Source organism: Anabrus simplex, chromosome 9, assembly GCF_040414725.1.
Source record: "Anabrus simplex isolate iqAnaSimp1 chromosome 9, ASM4041472v1, whole genome shotgun sequence".
NCBI classification, from domain to species: domain Eukaryota; kingdom Metazoa; phylum Arthropoda; class Insecta; order Orthoptera; family Tettigoniidae; genus Anabrus; species Anabrus simplex.
In genome coordinates this window covers 88,520,520-88,544,080 of record NC_090273.1, presented here as the reverse complement: position 1 = coordinate 88,544,080, position 23,561 = coordinate 88,520,520, and the positions used below count along the sequence as shown (strand labels likewise).

The window sequence follows — 23,561 nt, the reverse complement described above, 5'->3', positions numbered from 1 at the left end:
GGTTAGGACATTGCGTTGTGTATTTCCTTTTACAGATATGTTATATGTGTTATAATTAGGTTTTAAACAAACTGAAAAGTTACATTAACTAAGTTGACAGTGGAAAATATGGCTTTCTTCTTAACAACTTGAAATCTACAAATTTTAGCACTGGAGAGAGAATATTACTTTGCTTTTGAACAACAGTTACAGTTACATTGACAATGTGGCAGTGATCTTAATCTTTATAATAGTTTATTGATGATGATGATGCAGCAGAAATGAATGCAGAAAGTGGAGGCGATAGCCAGATGCGTGATTTAAGCCACACGCTTGCATCCCAGGTGCCCACTAAAGTAGTTCAAAGGGAGGTATTTAATGATGTAGAGTAGAATGAATATATTACATCATACCAAAATTGTGCATACAGGCTGAAACTCAAGTTAGAGCACTACCAATATCGCATGTTTTACGCTCCTAACTCAAGGTAGGTAGTGGCGTCCTCCTGCATTAGCAAGTGGCGTGCACTGTGGGGTTAAATCATGTATTGAATTTGCTGCAGTTTCAATAGTTACATATATGCATTTTTTTTTTAACACTAGACTGAGTCAGAGGTTGGGTAGATTCAAACGCTATGTAGCTTCAAGCTTTGTGATAATCCTAACCAAAGATGAAAATACAGTATATTCTTATTTATTTCTTCCCTAGTGAATCAATCTCTGTGTATCTGTTAGATCACATAAAATCAGAGTTTTAATTGTAAACATGTACAATAATGTTAATACTTTTATTCCATAAGAATAAATAAATGGTTTACCTCCTAAAATTCATAGCGTAGTAATATTACACTTGACTTACCTTGTTGGTTCATCAAAAAACATGACAGGTGGGTTGTTAACCAATTCAAGGGCAATGGACAGTCTTTTCCTCTGACCACCAGACAGGTTAGAGGTACGAGTATTGCTGCACTCCGCTAGGCCAAGCATCTCCAGTATTTCTTCTACCTGTAAACATGATGTAAACACAGGGGACAACTGTAAGTCTCAAATATAAACTTCTTTGTAACCGTCAGATCTATAGATAGAATATTATTCATAGAGGATGAAGTGAATTTCAATTATGGAGAACCTTTATGGGTAATATTACATTATCAGTATTCATGGGACAATATATCTGTGAAGGTATTACTGGAGTACTACTGAAAACTGTTAGTGGTGGTTGTGATTGTTTTAATAAGCTGAAAAACCACATGGTCACTATCCTCTGTTGATAAGAAAGATATTGATAACTATCAAAGTGAGAAGAAAAAATATACAACAGTCATCACTCAAAAAATGAAGTATTTATTTATTGTATACAAGCATGAACCCGCGGCTTCACCCGCATTTATTAATTCAACCGTTACATGTTTTTCAATCATTCATTTACAAGCATTTATTAGCATACATCGTTTGTACATAAACTGAATGAATTATGTTATCATATTTTTAATTATATTGTTAGTTTCATTACTTAATAAACTGGATTGGTGGATGGTACAGATAATATTAAAACAATACAAAAGATCATATTTTATAGATAAAAACTATCTTTTCCTTATAGAACTTCCGGATAAACTATACTGAGCGTCCTTCCATTTGCAGCTAAGATGTATAGTGTGTTTGGCTTTCCAACTCTTGAACTACCTGCGTACAATTGACCATGGGAGAAGCACGGTTTCCAAAGACTTAGTCCTACAATTTTAAGCGATTGTCCTTGAGCCTTGTTATTGCACATAGTGAAACTCAAATGAATGGGGAACTGCAGACATCTAAATTGAAATGGAATATCCAAAGGGATGATCTTAATCCGAGGAATGAATACTACTTTGCCCGTGGCATGTCCAGTCATGGTGGTGGCTTCAACAATATTCAGCATCAGTTTCTTGACTGAGAGTCTACGTCTGTGTTAAACAGTTCTGATCTTTGCGTGTCATGGATTTGGCTGGGCATCACATATACACACAAACAAATGTTTCCAAATATTATGGACTGAATGTGGCTCCTCGTGGTGGGGACCGAAAATGGCTTCCTACGCCATAGGTTTAAAATGGCTCCTCAACTTGTATTTTCTATTTTATATACGTTGCCTAACAACAATGAATCTATACATTATTTAATCCTGGTGACAGCATGTTGGACTGTCATATTCCAACACACATTTTCCACAGGTTTTTCATTCATAACTCCCCAACAAACGCAAAAATGAAGAATCCAGGTTTGAGATGCTTTGGACCCCCTTTCATCTACCCATGTTAAAACATTTCAGATCAGGCGAGATGGCCATGCGGTTAGAGGTGCGCAGGTGTGAGCTTGCATCCGGGAGATCATGGGTTCGAGCCCCACTGTCGGCAGCCCTGAAGATTGTTTTCCGTGGTTTCCCATTTTCACACCAGGCAAATGCTGGTGCTGTACCTTAATTAAGGGCATGGCTGCTTCCTTCTCACTCCTAGGTCTTTCCTATCCTGTTGTCGCCATAAGACCTATCTGTGTCGGTGCAACGTAAAATAAATTTAAAAAAATAATCAGATCTCTGCATGTTGTAAATTTGGCTGGATATTACGTGTATGCGCACGCACACACACACACACACACACACACACACACACACACACACACACACACACACACACACACACACACACACACACACACACCGACAAAACACTTCCTTTTATTATTATAGAAATTAACTCAAATGTATTGATTTAAGTGCTCCAATGTGGACGTAAAATATGTAAATAAATAATAAGATAATAATTTGGCATATTGTGAATTTAGTGTTGTGATGATTTCTGCAATTATGGTTCTCACAACAAAGGAGGTCTTTATTGTGGAACATTACTTCCAGTTATACTGAGTGGAAAGCCAGAATGGGCCAAGTTTGCTTCATGTTAAAGAACAGTATATGCAGCTATTTAATGAGCCAGTGCCAAATAACAGAACAATGTTAGCTGTCGTGCAGGATCAGTCTTATGTCAATGAAAAGGGGAAAACAGGATACTAAAGAATAGTCACCACAAATGAGAATCATGGACGACCTGTCCAACAGGTGTTACAGTCTCCAAAGCGTTGTACACGACGAACATCATTGAAACTCGGCTTGGGTCGTAGTTCTATTCAGTAGGTGTTTAAAGAGCTGTGCATATTTTCATACTGCATTTAAGTTACTGGATCAACAAAGAGTCATCTTCAGGCAACAAAACTGAAGTTCCTCCATTCTCATCTACAAAAATTTTTTTTTTTTGTTAGTTGCTTTACGTCGCACCGACACAGATAGGTCTTATGGCGATGATGGGACAGGAAAGGGCTAGGAGTGGGAAGGAAGCGGCCGTGGCCTTAATTAAGGTACAGCCCCAGCATTTGCCTGATGTGAAAATGGGAAACCACGGAAAACCATTTTCAGGGCTGCCGACAGTGGGGTTCGAACCTACTATCTCCCGAATACTGGGTACTGGCCGCACTTAAGCGACTGCAGCTATCGAGCTCGGTCTCTACAAAAAAAAAAAAAAAAAAGAAAATAAATAAATAAATAAGGAATGTGAATATCCGACAGCAGCTTGGATTGGAATGAAGCTTGCTGGAGAGCCTTGAAGTGAAGAGATTGCAATGGTATGGTCACATGAAAAGAATTGCTCCACACAGGACTCCTTGAGCATTTAAGTTTATATCCTATGACAGTATTCCTGGAAAGAAACCACGAGGAAGACCTCGTGATGTTTGGGAGAAGGACCTTGAAATTAGAGATGTAAACTGGCGTTGCATATATGAACAATATCTGGGGATGGACAAGACTAACTGGAGGAGGCTCACACACAACTGCACCTGGCTCGCTGGAGCAAAGAAATATGGTGATGATGATGATGATTCAAGTTGCTCAGATTCTAGCAGACAGGGATGAGCGAACCAGATCACAGTATTGCAACTGAATGTTGTCCACAACCCACACCATGTAATGCCATAACCACGATGTGAGTGTGGAAGCAGTAGAGGTGGTGGTGGTGGTGATTATTGTTTTAAGAGGAAGTACAACTAGGCAACCATCCACTACATAACACTAATCAAAGAGAAAAAATGGAAGGGGTCCAACACTTCAAAAAATGAAGATATCGGCCAAAGAAAGACAAGGGCCATGAAGGGCATGAAAATTAAAGACTCCCTAGCCCTCGTAAACCTAATAGTGTCGGGGTATGAAAAGAACAAGAGTTGACCAAGGGAGGTCGGATAGGATAGATGAAGGTTAGGAGCCTGGCACAAGTAAGTGGAAGCAATGCCAGGACTCAGCTAAGGACCCTGTGGTCGCCAACCCACGCTCCCAAGTTGAGAGCCCCTGGGGCCCCTTTTAGTCGCCTCTTACAATAGGCAGGGCATACCGTGGGTGTTATTCTACCACCCGCACCCACAGGGGGGTGAAAGCAGTAGACCAAAGACAGCAGGACACATTGAAAATCCAGTAGAGGATCACGAACTGTGAACACACTACAGGATGACCACAAAATAACCCTCCTGCTACAATACTTTGGAGATGGCCTAATTTTTCATAGAACTCCACACCTGTACCCCTTTCTACTCCCTAGATCTCATAGCCCCAGATGCCTACAGATGGGGTACCGTATGTTGAGAAAAATCATTGTAAGAATTACATGAGGAGATGTCACTTCTTTGAGTCCTTACCGCAAACTTTGCTCATCAAAAAGTTTTATGTCTTCAGAAATATTATGGACAATAGGTAGCATGTGATGGTACACATTTTGAACACTGTGGCAACACAATTAAATAACATTTCAGTGTTGTTTATTTTGTCATACACAGTGTTACTGTATCCCATCATTGTGGTATAGAGGTAGTGTGGCTGCCTCTTACCTGTAGGTCCCAGGTTCAATTCCGAGCCAGGTCAGGGATTTTTACCTGATTCTGAGGGCTGGTTTGAGGCCCACTCAACCTATGTGATTACAATTGAGGAACTATCTAATGGTGAGATGGTGGCCCAGTCTAGAAAGCCAAGAATAACAGCTGAGAGAACTCGTTTTGCCGACCACATGACACCTCATAATCTGCAGGCCTTGTGATTGAGCAGAGGTTGCTTGGTAGGCTGATGCACCATGAGGTTTGGTTTTATTTTTGGTGTTTCATCATTCTGCCATCACTTGTGACGAAGCTGTTTGATCTGTTACTGTCATGCGTACTTTGTCATCCTGTAGTGTTTTCACAGTTCGTGGTCCACTATTGGATTTTCAATGTGTCCGGTTGTCTTTGGTCTACTACTTCCACACTCACATCTTGGTTATGGCATTACATCCCATACAAGAAGCATTAGCATGGTGCAAAAGTCCATTCATCCCTTTTCGCCCCCAGGGTCTCTCAACTAGGAAATGTAGGTTGGTGACCACGGGATGCTTAGCTGAGTCCTGACATTACTTCCATTGACTTGTGCCAGGCTCTTCACTTTCATATATACTATATTCAATCTCACTTGGTCAATTCTTTTCCAACCCCAATGGTATTAGAGTCTTCCATTTTCATGTCCTTCGTGGCCCTGGTCTTTCTTTGGCTGATCTCTTCAGTTTTCAAAGTGTCGGATCCCTTCCATTTTTTTTTCTTTTTGGTGTTATGTAGAGTATGGTTGCCTAGTTGTACTTCCTCTTAGAACAATAATCACCACCACCATCTTATTCCCTTTTCAAGATCAGTTGCTTTTTATACTGCATCCTTTCAGCACAATGAAGCATACTGATTCTTGAAGAAAAAATATGTACTGGATTAAACTCTGTTTACGACTTGCCTGATGGTCCTATTTCCTCATCTCTCATTCCATCAGCATCTGAAGTGTACTACACGTTGAGTCCAATACCCTAATTACTTAGCCCCTTATCAGCCCTATGTTTCTACACCTTACGTGAGAGTCCAGAGACCCCTACTGGACCCAAGAATGCAAAATGCACTGTGTAATTCAAATCACTTACTTGTCATACCCTAATTTGCACTGCTGTAAGTTTCACATGTGTTACAGTCTTTCTTTACAGTGTTTCAAGTTTCGTACACGTGAGTTTCATACAGAGAGAAAGCCTGTATGAAATACACAATTTGAAAGGAAGTCTGGAAGTCTATAAAATCAAGTGAGTATGTTCATATACAGTATTAGAAGGGCAATTTCATTAAATCAGACACAGACCGTATATTATTATTATACACTGACTGACAGAGCAAATGCAACACCAAGAAGGAGTGGTCAGAACTTTATGCCAATTGCAGGTTAGACTGACGTCACTGAGGTATGCTCATGATGTGAAATGCGCCGCTGTGCTGCGCACGTAGCGAACGATAAATGGGACACGGCGTTGGCGAATGGCCCACTTCGTACCGTGATTTCTCAGCCGACAGTCATTGTAGAACGTGTTGTCGTGTGCCACAGGACACGTGTATAGCTAAGAATGCCAGGCCGCCGTCAACGGAGGCATTTCCAGCAGACAGACGACTTTATGAGGGGTATGGTGATCGGGCTGAGAAGGGCAGGTTGGTCGCTTCGTCAAATCGCAGCCGATACCCATAGGGATGTGTCCACGGTGCAGCGCCTGTGGCGAAGATGGTTGGCGCAGGGACATGTGGCACGTGCGAGGGGTCCAGGCGCAGCCCGAGTGACGTCAGCACGCGAGGATCGGCGCATCCGCCGCCAAGCGGTGGCAGCCCCGCACGCCGCACGCCACGTCAACCGCCATTCTTCAGCATGTGCAAGGCACCCTGGCTGTTCCAATATCGACCAGAACAATTTCCCGTCGATTGGTTGAAGGAGGCCTGCACTCCTGGCGTCCGCTCAGAAGACTACCATTGACTCCACAGCATAGACGTGCGCGCCTGGCATGGTGCCGGGCTAGAGCGACTTGGATGAGGGAATGGCGGAACGTCGTGTTCTCCGATGAGTCACGCTTCTGTTCTGTCAGTGATAGTCACCGCAGACGAGTGTGGCGTCGGCGTGGAGAAAGGTCAAATCCGGTAGTAACTGTGGAGCGCCCTACCGCTAGACAACGCGGCATCATGGTTTGGGGCGCTATTGCGTATGATTCCACGTCACCTCTAGTGCGTATTCAAGGCACGTTAAATGCCCACCGCTACGTGCAGCATGTGCTGCGGCCGGTGGAACTCCCGTACCTTCAGGGGCTGCCCAATGCTCTGTTTCAGCAGGATAATGCCCGCCCACACACTGCTCGCATCTCCCAACAGGCTCTACGAGGTGTACAGATGCTTCCGTGGCCAGCGTACTCTCCGGATCTCTCACCAATCGAACACGTGTGGGATCTCATTGGACGCCGTTTGCAAACTCTGCCCCAGCCTCGTACGGACGACCAACTGTGGCAAATGGTTGACAGAGAATGGAGAACCATCCCTCAGGACACCATCCGCACTCTTATTGACTCTGTACCTCGACGTGTTTCTGCGTTCATCGCCGCTCGCGGTGGTCCTACATCCTACTGAGTCGATGCCGTGCACATTGTGTAACCTGCATATCGGTTTGAAATAAACATCAATTATTCGTCCGTGCCGTCTCTGTTTTCTCCCCAACTTTCATCCCTTTCGAACCACTCCTTCTTGGTGTTGCATTTGCTCTGTCAGTCAGTGTAATACAAAAAAGAAAAGGATCGATGAAATGAAGTACTATGTATAATAAATTACTTACCACAACCTTCTTCTCTGCTCTGGACGTGTCTTTGCCCAACTTGAGATTTGCTGAGATGTTCATAGCCTCCAAGACTGTCAGGTGTGGCAACAGTTGATCATCCTGCATGATGTAACATGACATCTTACGAAACCTCCGTAGCTGACGTTCTTTCCCGTTAATCCTCACCGATCCAGTCAGATGAGAAGTCCTAGAAGTAAATAAATTATAATTTAAGAAAATAGTATAACAGAATGTTGTCTGAAAGACACTGTACTAATTAACATTGCATAAAATCAACATTGTGAACAGTACCAAACTGAGGTGGTGGTGGTGATTATTGTTTTAAGAGGAAGTACTGCTACGCAACCATCCTCTGTATAACACCAATCGGAGAGAAAAAATGGAAGGGATCTGACACTTCAAAAAATGAAGGTATCTGCCAAAGAAATACGAGGGCCACGAAGGGCGTGAAAATGAAGGACTCCCTTGAGTCTTGAGTGCTCTAATACCATCGGGGTTGGAAAATATCAAGAGTTGACCAAGGGAGGTCGGATAGGATAGATGAAAGTGAGGAACCTGACACAAGTAAGTGGAGGCAATGTGAGGACTCAGCTAAGGGCCCCGTGGTCACCAACCACATGACTGAAGTACTCTAGAATGTGTCGTCGACAAATTACAGCAAGCCTGATAAAAATGCCAAGTACATTTAAAATGGACAGGTTCATTTTTTTTTCGGTCCATGGGATGCGGAACAACCGCCGCCAGCACCATATTTCAAAGACGGTAATTCGTTTCACATCAGATCCCTTCAGTGTCTAGGGTTCTGCACCGCACAAGAATATGGAGAACACTGGAGTTTCCATAAGCTGCTTCTTTGTGTTTTTGTTATCTGCCTGTCAGACCATATCTTTGTAAGGTTGGGCACTGCACTGCAAGCCTTCTAATTTCTGTTTTGCACTTGAGATCCGAGGTAGCTAAATTCTAAGTAACACTGAAATCACTGGAAAAGATCTATTTATGGTTTGTCATTACTATTAAATACTATTAACAAGTTCTTCAATCCATATTAAACATGTCGAACATGTTTCGAGAACCCCACCGTTCTCTTCATCAGTGACCTTACAAGTTCTGGACCTGATACCTAATTACTTCAACGTGTACATTTTAAACAAGTTGTTAGTTAAATTTTTTTAAAAAAGTCAGGAAGCTATTTTTCCATTTGCTGAATGAGCTACTGCACAGCTTGGCTTATGTAACTGTCAGGGCTGTCAGCAGCCCTGAAGATCATTTTCCATGATTTCCCATTTTTCACACCATAAGTCTTAGTGCATTACAAGTTACTAGTGTGGGTTCTTGTAATGTATGGAGTTGTACATTTCTGTTCCACAAAAGATTGATAGTCTCTTGTATATTACTAGTGAATTGTTACAAGTTTTACAAGTGACAACATACTACTTCATAGCATGAATCAGCTGTTTATCTTCGTATTCCATTCGTTGAATTAGATTATGCTTACCTCATTTATCTTAATATCGTATTTTAAGTAAACTTATGTAGCAAAGATTCAAAGAACTCTAATATTTCTGTGAAGTTCTCAATGCTACAATGTTATTTTTCAGTTTATTTCTTTGATGATAGGAAATTACTCCGTTATTATCACCCATTCTCTTCTTCCACGATTCTCGCAATGTTCCACGATAGTCTGACATACCCACCTTGCTCTGTCATTTGGAATCAGATGCCGCTAATAACGACATTCGGCCGCCGAACTTAATTGTTACAAAATTGCACACTCTGCATGAATTGTTAAAATGGTGTCAAGGAAAGGAAGTTATTCATTTTGAAGGAAAGATATTCATTTCGGTGCATTCAGCGAGAGTCTGAAAAAGCAAGGCAAAATAAAGGGTTGGATGGAAATATTTGATTTGGAAAAGCTCATGGATCTTTTGAGGGGAAAAGTTGGATTAATGATTGGAATTACTTGGAATTAATGATTCCAGGAATGTCCTTTCTTGGAACATGTTTGTTCAGTATTTTCAGGTCAACGAACAATTTGAGGAAATTTTATATAATTTATTTCAGCTACCACAGAATGTATTGACCTACAGACCGAAGATTTTGCCATACCATGCATATGTACAATACCATGGTACTGACCACCATTTCCTAGTCAAAGGAGTGTTGTTAGTAGGTCTAACTGTTGCTTAGCAGAGATAGATTTATTTCTGTTATTAGGATGTTTCAACCTATGCCCAACATCCATCAAAAGTTCTTCCACTTGTATTGTGCGTAACCTAAAACGCTCATTGTATTCAAATAGTGTTAAACTGGCAGTTTATTCTTTCCCTATACAGACGGTAGTTTTCATTTTCATTACCATCACTATCACTACTGCTAGACCAGATATTTATCAAAATGTATCTGAAATAAGTATAAGTTATTTAAATAGCACTAGTATATTTATATATTATTGTCCTTTCACTGGTAGAGAATACTTCCCAATTCACTAGTAAGTTACAAGTACTAGTACTTTTGTGGAACATACCTATAAAAATTCACTGATAATTTGTAAGTATGGAGTAGTAAAGTACAACTGTAGAAAATTCTTTTGTGGAACAGAAACTCTGGTATATGTACTAGTTACTAGAGAATTTACTTGTAATGTACAAGACCATACTTTTGTGGAATAGGCCCCAGGTAAATGCAGGGACTGTACTACTGTATAATCAAGGCCATGGTCAATTCTTTATTTCCACTCTCATCCCTTTCCTGTTCAATCATCGAGGTGAGAATTATCTGTGTCGGTGCGACGTAAAAATATTGTTTTTTTTTTCGTTGTATATTATCTCACCATTTCTTGTCCGTTCACTTTAAATAACCCTTTAGATGGTACATTTTATAAAATGCCAGGGAAATGAAATCACTCTCAACTTGATACACTTTCCCTCAGAATCCGAAAAAGAAAAGAAAGAAAAAGGTCATACTTACTTGTAACCCGCTAGGCTGTTCATGAGGGTAGACTTGCCTGCCCCTGATGGTCCCATGATAGCTGTCAGTTCTCCTGAGCGGAATTTACCATTAACTCCCTTTAGGATGGTGTTGAACCCTGGAACACACACAGCAAATATGAGATCAAGGGCGCACGAACATAAATCACCATATACATATTTATTCTGATTTAGAGAATATGCATTCTCCTACTTCTTCTTCTTATTCTTCCGCGTCTTTTCAAATTATTTGGGGGTGTTCACTACGTGTGTATTTGACCTAGCTTTAAGCCGGATGCCCTGCATGGTGCCAAACCTATGTGGAGCGATGTATTCACTACTAAAGGTTTATGCAGTGATTGGTAGCGCCACGGGTATCAATACTAACACAAACATCCAGCCGCCGAGTCAGAGGAATTAACCAGGCGCAACCAAAATCTCCGGCTCGACCGGAAATCGAATCCAGGTCCCTCTGAACTGAAGGTCAAATTGCTGAAAACTCAGCCAAAGAGCCGAATTATTATTATTATTATTATTATTATTATTATTATTATTATTATTATTATTTCGTTTATTCGGATTTTTGGCGGAATGATCAGCATAGCCACCTTCCGTTCATAAGGTCTCGGGTTCGATTCCCGGCCGGGAATTACGTCACGTCTGATTAAAACTCCTCTGGTTCAGGGACTGAGTGTTTGTCTCATTACACACAACACTACAAACCTCTACATAAAGACGCAATTGTGAATACATCCCTCCACATAGGATTGCTGTCAGGAAGGGCATTCCGTAGCAGAACTGGGCCAAATCTAAATGTGCTATACGGACTGTACCCGCGATACCATCAAGAAGTGGGAAAATTGTCCGAGAAATAATAACGATAATGATAATAAACATGTCCGCCACTGTGGTGTAGTGGTTAGTGTGATTATCTGCCACCCCCGGAGGCCAGGGTTCGATTCCCGGCTCTGCCACGAAATTTGAAAAGTGGTACGAGGGCTGGAACGGGGTCCACTCAGCCTCGGGAGGTCAACTGAGTAGAGGGGGGTTAGATTCCCACCTCAGCCACCCTGGAAGTGGTTTTCCGTGGTTTCCCACTTCTCCTCCAGGCAAATGCCGGGATGGTACCTAAGTTAAGGCCACGGCCGCTTACTTCCCTCTTCCTTGTCTATAATTTCCGAACTTCCCCCCCCCCCCATCCCTCACAAAGCCCCATGTTCAGCATAGCAGGTGAGTCTGCCTGGGCGAGGTACTGATCCTTCTCCCCAGTTGTATATCCCCGATCCAAAGTCTGACGCTCCAGGACACTGCATTTGAGGTGGTAGAGGTGGGATCCCTCGCTGGGTCCGAGGGAAAACCAACCCTGGAGGGTAAAGAAAGAAATATTCACTAGGTTACGTAGACCGAGAATATCGGTGGAATTTCATGCTCATTTCTCCCTTAAATAGAAAATCATAATGGGTTCAGTGTAAATCAAGAGCAAACATTTGGTGACCCTTAATCAATATTAATATTACATGAATATTTATATCTTGCCGATCGGCATTGTGCTTTATAAGTATTTTGTTTGTTAACTGTAGAGTGCCTATGCCGGGCCTGCGGTGTTGGGGTAGCGTGCCTGCCTCTTACCCGGAGGCCTCGGGTTCGATTCTCGACCAGGTCAAGGATTTTTACCTGCATCTGAGGGCTGGTTCGTGGTCCACTGAGCCTACGTAATTACAACTGAGGGGCTATTTGACGGTGAGATAGCGGCCTCGGTCTAGAAAGCCAAGAATAACGGCCGAGAGGATCCGCCGTGCTTACCACACGACACCTCGCAATCTGCAGGCCTCCGGGCTGAGCAGCGGTCGCTTGGAAGGCCATGGCCCTTCGGGGCTGTTGCGCCATGAGGTTTGGTTTGGTAGAGTGCCTATCGCGTATGAAGTTCTTTGCTTTAGCTCTATTAATCGATTCTCGAAATGACGACATGCAAGACTTAATAATTTGGCTAGTCTATATTTTATACCCTCCTTACTTCTTCCACCCGTTGTTATTGCACTATCGAGGAGCATAGCCATTGGCTTTTTACCAAAAGTCAGTCATTTTAGTTTGAAGATTTACCTAACCAATTTCAGTACAATCGCGGTACGCCTAGGCAAATTGCGATTGTGATTTGCATTGGCGGATCTAGATACGTTTGAATTTCGACGGGAAAAATGTGCCGTCTATGACTCCTGAGCGTTGCGGCTAGCTGCGTGTAACTGAGTAGTCTGTCCCAGACACCAGTGTCGTGAAGATGGCAACACATCACAAGTTAACCGACTTTGAACGTGGGATAATCATCGGCGCACGGTGCATGGGTCATAGCATTGCGGAGATTACTTGCGAATTCGGGTTTCCAAGGTCAACAGTGTCGAGGGTGGGTCTTCAATATCGCAGAGAGAAAGTTACCATCCGCGTAAACTGCCGCGGGGGAAGACAACAGGTGTTTAACGAACGGACATCACGTCACCTCCGCAGAACCATAATGGGCGCTCGACGGGCTATTGTGAGTCAGATCACCGCCCAGTTGAATCTTGGGAGTCAGGAACTCATTTCTGCCAGGACTGTAATTTGGCAACTGCACCGCATGGGCTTCACCAGCCGACGACCAACTGGTGTCCCTTTGCTGGCACCTCGACAAGAGCTCAACGACGTACATGGACCCATAAACATCAGCAGTGGACCATGGAACAGTGGCGGCGTGTAGTAAGGTCCGATAAATCACAGTTCCAGTTGTATCGAGCTGATGGGCACGTGAGAGTGTGGCGTATGCCTCATGAAGCTATAGATCCTGCGTGTCAACAAGGCTGTGTCCAGGCGGGAGGTGGCTCAGTTCTGGTCTGGGCGGCGTTCTTATGGTCGCAATTAGGCCTCATTTTCCGGCTGCAGGGAGCGCTGACAGGCGCACGTTATGTGGACATGCTTTCAGACCATCTGCATCCCTTTCTGGTCCTAGAGTACCCTGGTGGAGATGCCATGTTTCAACAGGACAATGCGCCATGTCACTGCTCTGTGGTGGCACGCAGGTGGTTGGGGGAGCACTCCAGTGAAGTTATGACCATGGACTGGCCCTCCAGATCCCCCGATCTTAATCCAATCGAGTATTTATGGAATGCTGTCAATGCTGGTGTACGCTCCATGAACTCCGCACCAACTATACAGTACTATAGCAGTGCAAGATGCATGGGCCCAGGTCCATCCAGAACGTTTCCAACACCTTGTAGAGTCGATGCCTCGCCGTACTGCTGCCGTGTTGAGGGCTCACGGAGGAGCGACTCGTTATTAACATCACATTCAGTGTCTTCCCATGACTTTTGGCCACTCAGTGTATCGTAAATAACAATGGGATTGGTGGACTAGAAGCAAGTAAGGTTGTAGTTTAACTTGATACATTCTGGGAATGGTGCGTCCAGAACAAGGTGAAAATAAACCCTACCAAAATGCAGGCTATTGTTTTCACCAAACGCCGGCCTAAATTTGGTCATCTTACTATTAACAATGTCCCACTGTCCTGGTCTAACCAAATTAAATATCTTGGCTTAATAATGGACCGTGGTTTGTCCCGGAGAAGAATATAGAACAGTCTTCAAAGCGTGCCGACATCTCTGCTTTGTACAAGGTGTCTCTCTTCAAATATTAAGAAAAACTTTTGTTTAGCATGTGTCAGCCTCATCCTGCGAGGAACGAAACGTTACGTATGATGACAAGAGCCCCGATTCTGAAATCTAACCAAAAGACACAAACTGAACTTCATATTCCATTTATGATATTTAGGTAAATAAAATAGGAAAGATGACCAAATGTAGAATCCTCCTCAGTCAATCTACCGACCTAAGTACTCTACTCGGGTTGCTAGATACTCTTTGATTCTCTGACCTTCCCCAGCTTCTGAATATACCCACCAGATGGCAGAACGTTCCTAATAACTTACATGCTGCTAATAGGAAACAATCTACGTACGTACAGACGGGAAGGTATCAAGTCGACAAGCCTTCTGTATGACCATTAATAAAGCGCAGGGACAAACTCTTGAAAAAGTGGATAGTCTACTTACCCAAACCAGTACTCATCTACGGCCAACTGTATGTTGTACTATCTCGGACAAGATCGTTTGAAAATGCTAAGATCCAAATACGGCCGAATGGTCGAAGAACAGAGAATATTGTATGGAAAGAAGTGTTATGAACTAAATTACGAATGAATCAGTTATTATGTACTGGTATTAAATTTTCATAAAACTACTGAAAAGACCAGTCATACAAATATGACTACGACAGGTATATCAAGACGAGTTATCTGACCTATTTATAACGAATTCTGCGGAGGAACACGGGTTCACTAATTATTATTATTATTATTATTATTATTATTATTATTATTATTATTATTATTATTATTATTATTATTATTATTTCTTCTTGCGTTCCGGCCTTCTAAGGACCACGTTACAATTTCAATTGTTCCTCCTTAGTTGATTCTTTCCTTTTCTTCCAGTATTCTTTCATTGTTTCACTGTGTTTCTTTTTCCTGTCTTCAGTCCACTTTGTGCCTGTTTTCTTTTCCTTTCTCCCTTGGAATCCTTCCATTTGTAAGACTTTCTTCCTAAAAATCTTTCTTTCCAATAATTCTTCTTCTCGTATGTTCTTCCTTTCCAGGTCTTTCTTGACTTCTTGAGTCCAGGTGGTAGTTGATTTCTTTTCCCAAAGGTACTTGAAGATTCGTTTAGTTAGTCTATTGTCATCCTTTCTATAAATGTGTCCAAGAAATAGCAATCTCCTTTTTCTTATTGCTTCTGATATGTTTTCTACGTTCTGGTAAATTTCATTGTTACTTCTTAATTTCCAAAACTCTGCAATTCTTAGAGGACCTAATATTTTCCTTATAATTCTTCTTTCTAATATTTCTAATTTATCAAGCTTATTATTATTATTATTATTATTATTATTATTATTATTATTATTATTATTACGAAAATACGGCGGTTTAGTTTAATTCTGAATTTGCTAAGTCAATAGCTTTTTATTCATGTTTTCTTATATTTATCGTTAGCAAAAGTATTATGGGAAGCATCTGTAATATCAATTTAATAAAAGGGACCATCAACATTATTACTTTTATCTTCGCTTGACGTTAGAATAAGTATAGTGTAGTTATCCGCCTCCGTAGCGTAACGGTTAGTGTTATTAGCTGTCGTCCTCGGGGTCCCGGGTTCGATTCCCTGGTATGTGGTTGAAATGGTAGATGCAGCTCACCTCCATTGGGAGTGTGCCTAAAAAGAGCTCCACCACCTCGGGACGAGGACACAAGTTTGCCCGACTCGTTGGCTAAATGGTCAGTGTACTGGCCTTCGGTTCAGAGGTCGCGGGTTCGATTCCCGGCCGGGTCGGGGATTTTAACCTTCATTGGTTAATTCCAGTGGCTCGGGGCTGGGTGTTTGTGCTGTCCCTACATCCTTGCAACTCACAACTCACACACCAAAAAAAAAAAAAAACTATTATCTTCCACCACAGTAACACTCAGTTATCTACACATGGCAGAGGCCGCCCACCTTCATCGGAGGGTCTGTCTTACAAGGGCTGCACTCGGCTAGAAATAGCCACACGAAATGTGTTTATTTATTTATTTTCATTTTATTTTATTGTGTCCTTTTTTGTATTGTGCATTTTATGCAGCCACCGGTTGTAAGCCACTTGTAGCAGAACCGCGCTGGTGAGAAAATTACTATGTCACTCTGGAAGAGCAATCATGCTGCTGCTGCTACTGATGATGATGATGATGAAGATGAAGATTATTGTTTAAAGGGCCTAACAGCTAGGTCATCGACCCATAATGGTACGGGGTGAACGAAATGAAAATTAAAACTTCAAAATGTATCCAATGACTAGAGTCTAAAACAATGACAATGAGAAAGTGATCGTGAAACAAAACCGACAATGAGAAAGTGATCGTGGAACAAAAACGACAATGAGAAAGTGATCGTGGAACAAAACCGACAATGAGAAAGTGATCGTGGAACAAAAACGACAATGAGAAAGTGATCGTGAAATGAAAATGACAATGAAAAAGTGATCGTGGAACAAAATCGACAATGAGAAAGTGATCGTGGAACAAAAACGACAATGAGAAAGTGATCGTGAAATGAAAATGACAATGAAAAAGTGATCGTGGAACAAAAAACGACAATGAGAAAGTGATCGTGAAATGAAAATGACAATGAAAAAGTGATCGTGGAACAAAAACGACAATGAGAAAGTGATCGTGGAACAAAACCGACAATGAGAAAGTGATCGTGGAACAAAACCGACAATGAAAAAGTGATCGTGGAACAAAAACGACAATGAGAAAGTGATCGTGGAACAAAACCGACAATGAGAAAGTGATCGTGGAACAAAACCGACAATGAGAAAGTGATCGTGGAACAAAACCGACAATGAGAAAGTGATCGCGGAACAAAAACGACAATGAGAAAGTGATCGTGGAACAAAAACGACAATGAGAAAGTGATCGTGGAACAAAAACGACAATGAGAAAGTGATCGTGAAATGAAAATGACAATGAAAAAGTGATCGTGGAACAAAAACGACAATGAGAAAGCGATCGTGGAACAAAAACGACAATGAGAAAGTGATCGTGGAACAAAAACGACAATGAGAAAGTGATCGTGGAACAAAAACAGTCAGTGGATCCTATTCACAATGCTGTAAGTACTGGGATGATACTTATCTAAAGGGGACCAGGTCACCGGCCTCTCATAATTGTACTAATCACTGATAAACCAGAACCATAGTGTTCTCGCATGGTGGTACTAATCACTAGTAAGGTACATCCATGGTATGGCACCACGCACAGGTAACAAAAACCTATGGTGTTTCGCACATAGTGGGACTAACCACGGGCGCCGTTATTCCTGTGTAGTTCGTCACTCAGTGGAACTAATCACAAGCCACGTATACTCATGGTGTTGCTCACGTAATGGTATTACTCTCAGGCAAGGCAGAGCCATGGTTTTCATCGCAGTGGTACTTATCACGGGCTCCAGTCAAACCCGTGTTTTTTTCTCACAAAGTGGTGCCAACCATAGTCAACGTAACCCACGGTGTTCCTTATAAAGTGCTACTACTCATAGGTAACGCAGACCCATTCCGAACACGATGGAAAAGACCGGTGGAATGCACAGGATGACACTTATCATAAACAACGCCCCAGACCCGTAGTGTTTCTCCCATAATGGTACTGCTTCTATGTAACGTAGACCCATGGCTTTCCTCGCACGTACTACTAAGTAACGTGGTGTTCCCCACGTAATGGTACTAATCACAAGCAATCACATGGTTCTAATATAACCATCACTTGGTCACCCCTTTTAGTCGCCTCTCACGACAGGCAGGGGATACCGCGGGTGTATTCTTCGTCTGCGTCCCCCACCTACAGGGGGTAATCATGCATTCAATAATTCGTTTAGAATGAAGAGTACTTACCTCGCTTGCGTCCTTCAGACACGGAGTAGGTGAGGTCAGTGAACTGGATGTCGACGGGCGGTCTGCTAGGTAGATGGCTCAGCACCATTGGCCGTTTGTTGTTGGTGTCGACAACTCCAGGCAGACTATTGTTGGGGACCTTCTTGACGAGAAGACCGCCATTGGCAATGCTGGGGGCACTGCTGTGGACATCAGGAGAGCAGCGACTTAGTATAGAACTTATTGAAGAGGCAGAAGAGCATCCAGAAGATGTTACATCTTCATCTAAAATAACTCTCGTGAACAGGTAGTCCAAGCTAGTACTAGGTGCAATCGTGTCCCTCATAGTTACAACCACACTTGTTATTCTCTAAAATAATTATGGCATAGCTAGCGACTTCCAATTAGAGCGACGGTAGTTTGGATTCAGCTCCCTTAAAAAAATACAATGTCTCATCTGATGGTAACGACTGAGGAAGATACACTTTACTAATCACATTTCTGTTGTTAAAGCTGTCTCCGAAAACTGTAAAAGTAGTTACTGGGATGTCAAACCAATATCATTAATTATCCTATTGTTCAAACCCTATTGACCACTGACGATCACAAATTTTCAGAAAAATGGAACAAGTAATTCAGTTCAATTTTGTTCTCCAGTCATTCCTGAACTCTCGTTACATTCCTTTTCACACAGTTCAAAACGATGTAATCCACTAATTGTACTACACGGTTTTCGTTCACAACTCAGAGTATGTTACGAAGTCTCTTTCCAGTCTTGTTACAGCCGCATACTGCAGCTAGGCTGTCATGAATGGACACATATATAGCCTACGCTCACACAGAGAGTGCATCCTACTAACATTGGCATGTGTTATTTAGGCCAGAGCAGTAAGTTAATTGCTTATCAACCTACTGTCAAATATTAGTCTGACATTGCTCCAGTTTACATACTTCTCTTGTATTTTGATACTGTAATTGCCAATCCTACGCATACAAGGTACTGCAAGAAAATTGCATGCATGTGATTCCAGACTCAACAGTTCATCTGACTATTAAAGTACAGTGTCCTATTTTGAAGACAGCGCATTAATCTCATTAAAACATAATGTTATAAAAGTGTCAGTAAATGATGATGATGATGATGTTTGTTGTTTTAAGGGGCTAACATCTTGGTCATCGGCCCGTAATGGTACGTGATGAAGCGCAATGAACATTCCAAAATCCATCCACTGACTAGAATTCAAAAAGACGACGATGAAAAATGATTATGAATTTAAAACAGTCAGTGGATCCGACCCGCAATGCCCCACCTTCCCATAAAATAACTTAAAATAATGGTATCAATGGAGCAAGGGACTGCTTCCATACATGGATTATGCTTGTTGTCCAAAGGGGTCCAAAATCCAGGTCACCGGCCCGTCATAATGGTACTAATCACTAGTAAAGTAGACACATGATGTTCCTCATATAGTGGTATTAATCAAAGGTAACGCAGACTTATGGTATTCCTCACATAATGGTACTAATCACTAGTAAAGTAGACACATGATGTTCCTCATATAGTGGTATTAATCAAAGGTAACGCAGACTCATGGTATTCCTCACATAATGGTACTAATCACTAGTAAAGTAGACACATGATGTTCCTCATATAGTGGTATTAATCAAAGGTAACGTAGACTCATGGTATTCCTCACATAATGGTACTAATCACTAGTAAAGTAGACACATGATGTTCCTCATATAGTGGTATTAATCAAAGGTAACGTAGACTCATGGTATGCCTCACATAATGGTACTAATCACAGGTAATGTAAAACCCATGGTGTTCATCATATAGTGGTATTAATTAAAGGTAACATACACTCATGGTATTCCTCACATAATGGTACTAATCATAGGTAATGTAAAACCCATGGTGTTCATCATATAGTGGTATTAATCAAAGGTAACGTAGACTCATGGTATGCCTCACATAATGGTACTAATCACTAGTAAAGTAGACACATGATGTTCCTCATATAGTGGTATTAATCAAAGGTAACGTAGACTCATGGTATGCCTCACATAATGGTACTAATCACAGGTAATGTAAAACCCATGGTGTTCATCATATAGTGGTATTAATTAAAGGTAACATACACTCATGGTATTCCTCACATAATGGTACTAATCATAGGTAATGTAAAACCCATGGTGTTCATCATATAGTGGTATTAATCAAAGGTAACGTAGACTCATGGTATGCCTCACATAATGGTACTAATCACTAGTAAAGTAGACACATGATGTTCCTCATACAGTGGTATTAATCAAACGTAACGCAGTCTCATGGTATTCCTCACATAATGGTACTAATCACTAGTAAAGTAGACACATGATGTTCCTCATATAGTGGTATTAATCAAAGGTAACGCAGACTCATGGTATTCCTCACATAATGGTACTAATCACTAGTAAAGTAGACACATGATGTTCCTCATATAGTGGTATTAATCAAAGGTAACGTAGACTCATGGTATGCCTCACATAATGGTACTAATCACAGGTAATGTAAAACCCATGGTGTTCATCATATAGTGGTATTAATTAAAGGTAACATACACTCATGGTATTCCTCACATAATGGTACTAATCACAGGTAATGTAAAACCCATGGTGTTCATCATATAGTGGTATTAATCAAAGGTACCGTTTTTTTTTTGCTAGGGGCTTTACGTCGCACCGACACAGATAGGTCTTATGGCGACGATGGGATAGGAAAGGCCTAGGAGTTGGAAGGAAGCGGCCGTGGCCTTAATTAAGGTACAGCCCCAGCATTTGCGTGGTGTGAAAATGGGAAACCACGGAAAACCATTTTCAGGGCTGCCGATAGTGGGATTCGAACCTACTATCTCCCGGATGCAAGCTCACAGCCGCGCGCCTCTACGCGCACGGCCAACTCGCCCGGTAAAAGGTACCGTAGACTCATGGTATTCCTCACATAATGGTACTAATCACAGGTAATGTAAAACCCATGGTGTTCATCATATAGTGGTATTAATTAAAGGTAACATAGACTCATGGTATTCCCCACATAAAGGTACTAATCACAGGTAATGTAAAACCCATGGTGTTCATCATATAGTGGTATTAATCAAAGGCAACGTAGACTCATGGTATGCCTCACATAATGGTACTAATCATAGGTAATGTAAAACGCATGGTGTTCATCATATAGTGGTATTAATCAAAGGTAACGTAGACTCATGGTATTCCTTCCCGAATGATACTAATCACAGACCCATAGTGTTCCTCACGTAATGATGCTAATTGTTGTAACCAAGGTTGAAGTTTACAGAACACAACTTTATTTGCTTCACTTTATGATATTTACACAAATAACTGAAATTTATTTTGAAGCAAAAAGGAATATTGAATCTTGAGAAAAGTCTGTCTTTATACAATATGTACAGGTTTGCAGTCTTTATATACACTTCTATCTTGAAAAGATAGTCTTTGTGAATTGACACGTTGATAGTCGAGAACTATCTGGCACACTAACATAAATGTTCTTGAGAGTCCTTGTTTGTGGAAGTGCCTGAATTCCTAAAAAGCAAGTTCAATTGATTGAAGAAATTCCACCTAGCGAAACTAAGGGAGCTTGCATAAGTTAGGGAATGAAAATGGCTTGTAAAAGAATTACGGAACATAGGCAGCGGAAACAGGTAAGGGAACGGTGACCAGAGGTGAGACCTCGTACTGCCAGAAATTCAGTCCACCTGGTCGAAGCACATTTTCAAGAGGAGTAGCCTCCGTGCTCGACGTAGGGTGTATTCTGGAGCTGGACACCGGGGCAAGTGGGCAAGTGAGCAGGCAGGGAGCTCCTATTTATAGTACACTCGATGGTCAGGCACGCGCACTGAGGGCTGCGCGTCGAAGCTAGCAGAATGATACACAGGCGCGCGTGCAGCTGGCTGGCGGAGCGAGAAGGGAGCGCCGGACATACAACACCCTCCCCTCCTAAATGCGCCGGTACGGCGTGAAACGGCGGCGGCGCTGGCGGCGACTGCGATGCTGGGGCGGAGCTGCTGATATCTCTGTTGTATTGTCCGGAGCTGGAACTGGGCGGAGTGGCGCTGTCTCGTCCTGAAAGGAACCCATTGTTATTAAATGATCTAAAGCGCGTTCAGCAATAGATTTATCAGGTTTAGCAATAGCATCAATAGCTGGACAGGGGCGGTAGCGCAGACGTATCTGATCTTGATGGCGGCAGATACGTTTCTCCGTAGTCTGTATCTCGTAGAGACGATGACCCAAAGATCTGCAGATGACTCCAGGTATCCAGAGTGGGTTGGATTTGAATGTCCTGGTGTAGACCTTGGCGTTGAGGGAGAACTTCGTTGGTGATGTCTTATGCTGGGCCGGAAGAGGCTGTAACAGAGAAAGTAAAGTTCTGTGAGGTCGTCCATGGAGCTTCTGTGCAGGAGTGATATTATCAGCGCCGGGTAGAGTTCTGTAGTTGTTTAAGAGTTGGAGCAAGGCTTGGTCTTTAGTTAAGCCTGAAGAGACAGCTTTCTTCATACTTCTTTTAAATGTTTGTACGAAGCGTTCAGCTTCACCATTAGATTGAGGGTGAAAAGGTGGTGCGAGGATATGACGAATGCCATTATGTGTACAAAAGTTCTGAAAAGCAGTAGCTGTAAATTGAGGTCCGTTGTCCGAAATGAGTACTTGCGGTAAACCTTCTGTAGTAAAGATTTTCTGGAGAGCACGAATGGTAGCTTCGGTTGTAGTAGTCGAATGCATATCCACGACATATGGAAAGTTTGACAGTGAATCGATGACTATTAACCACATGGAATTGAGGAAAGGACCTGCGAAATCGATGTGAACTCGTTCCCATGGAGTAGTAGCAGGAGGCCATGAAGCAAGATCAGAAGACGGGGCGTTCTGATTCGTTTGACATTGCTCACAATGACGTATTAGCTTTTCGATGGCGGCATCAATACCGGGCCAGTAGCAGTGTTGACGGGCGAGTTGCTTTGTTCTGGAGATACCCCAATGGCTTTGGTGTAATAATTCGAGAACTTGTTTCTGTAGGCTAAGTGGGATAACCACTCGGAAGATGGTGCCTGCTTCTAGTAGTACAACTCCGGCACGAGTCATGAGACGATGCTGCATACGATGATAAGGTGCCAGGTGGGCAGGAAGTGTGCTCTGAAGAGGCCAACCGTTGCGGATGTAAGTACGTACAGTAGCAAGTGTACTGTCCTTATCCGTAGCTTTAGCTATGCAGGTAGCATCAATAGGAAAACTGGATACAGTATCTTCAAGTTCTATGTCCAACTGAAGACATTCAGATTCTTGAGAATCGAAGGCAGTATCAGGACCAACGGGTAAGCGGGAGAGAGCATCAGCATTACAATGCTGGGATGTGGCTCGA

At 42.2% G+C, this 23,561-nt stretch overlaps 1 protein-coding gene across 1 annotated transcript in view; it reads right to left on the bottom strand.

Moving 5' to 3' along the window:
• LOC136881272 (ATP-binding cassette sub-family G member 4) overlaps nt 1–23,561 on the bottom strand; it is a 409,011-nt gene that overhangs the window by 47,225 nt on the left and 338,225 nt on the right. Inside the window, exons 3-6 of the mRNA XM_068229125.1 lie at nt 18,158–18,339; nt 10,660–10,777; nt 7,690–7,879; nt 838–983 (exon numbers count right to left, since the gene is read on the bottom strand). Of these exons, the coding sequence (XP_068085226.1) occupies nt 838–983; nt 7,690–7,879; nt 10,660–10,777; nt 18,158–18,339 (636 nt within the window). The remainder of the gene's footprint in view (nt 1–837; nt 984–7,689; nt 7,880–10,659; nt 10,778–18,157; nt 18,340–23,561) is intronic.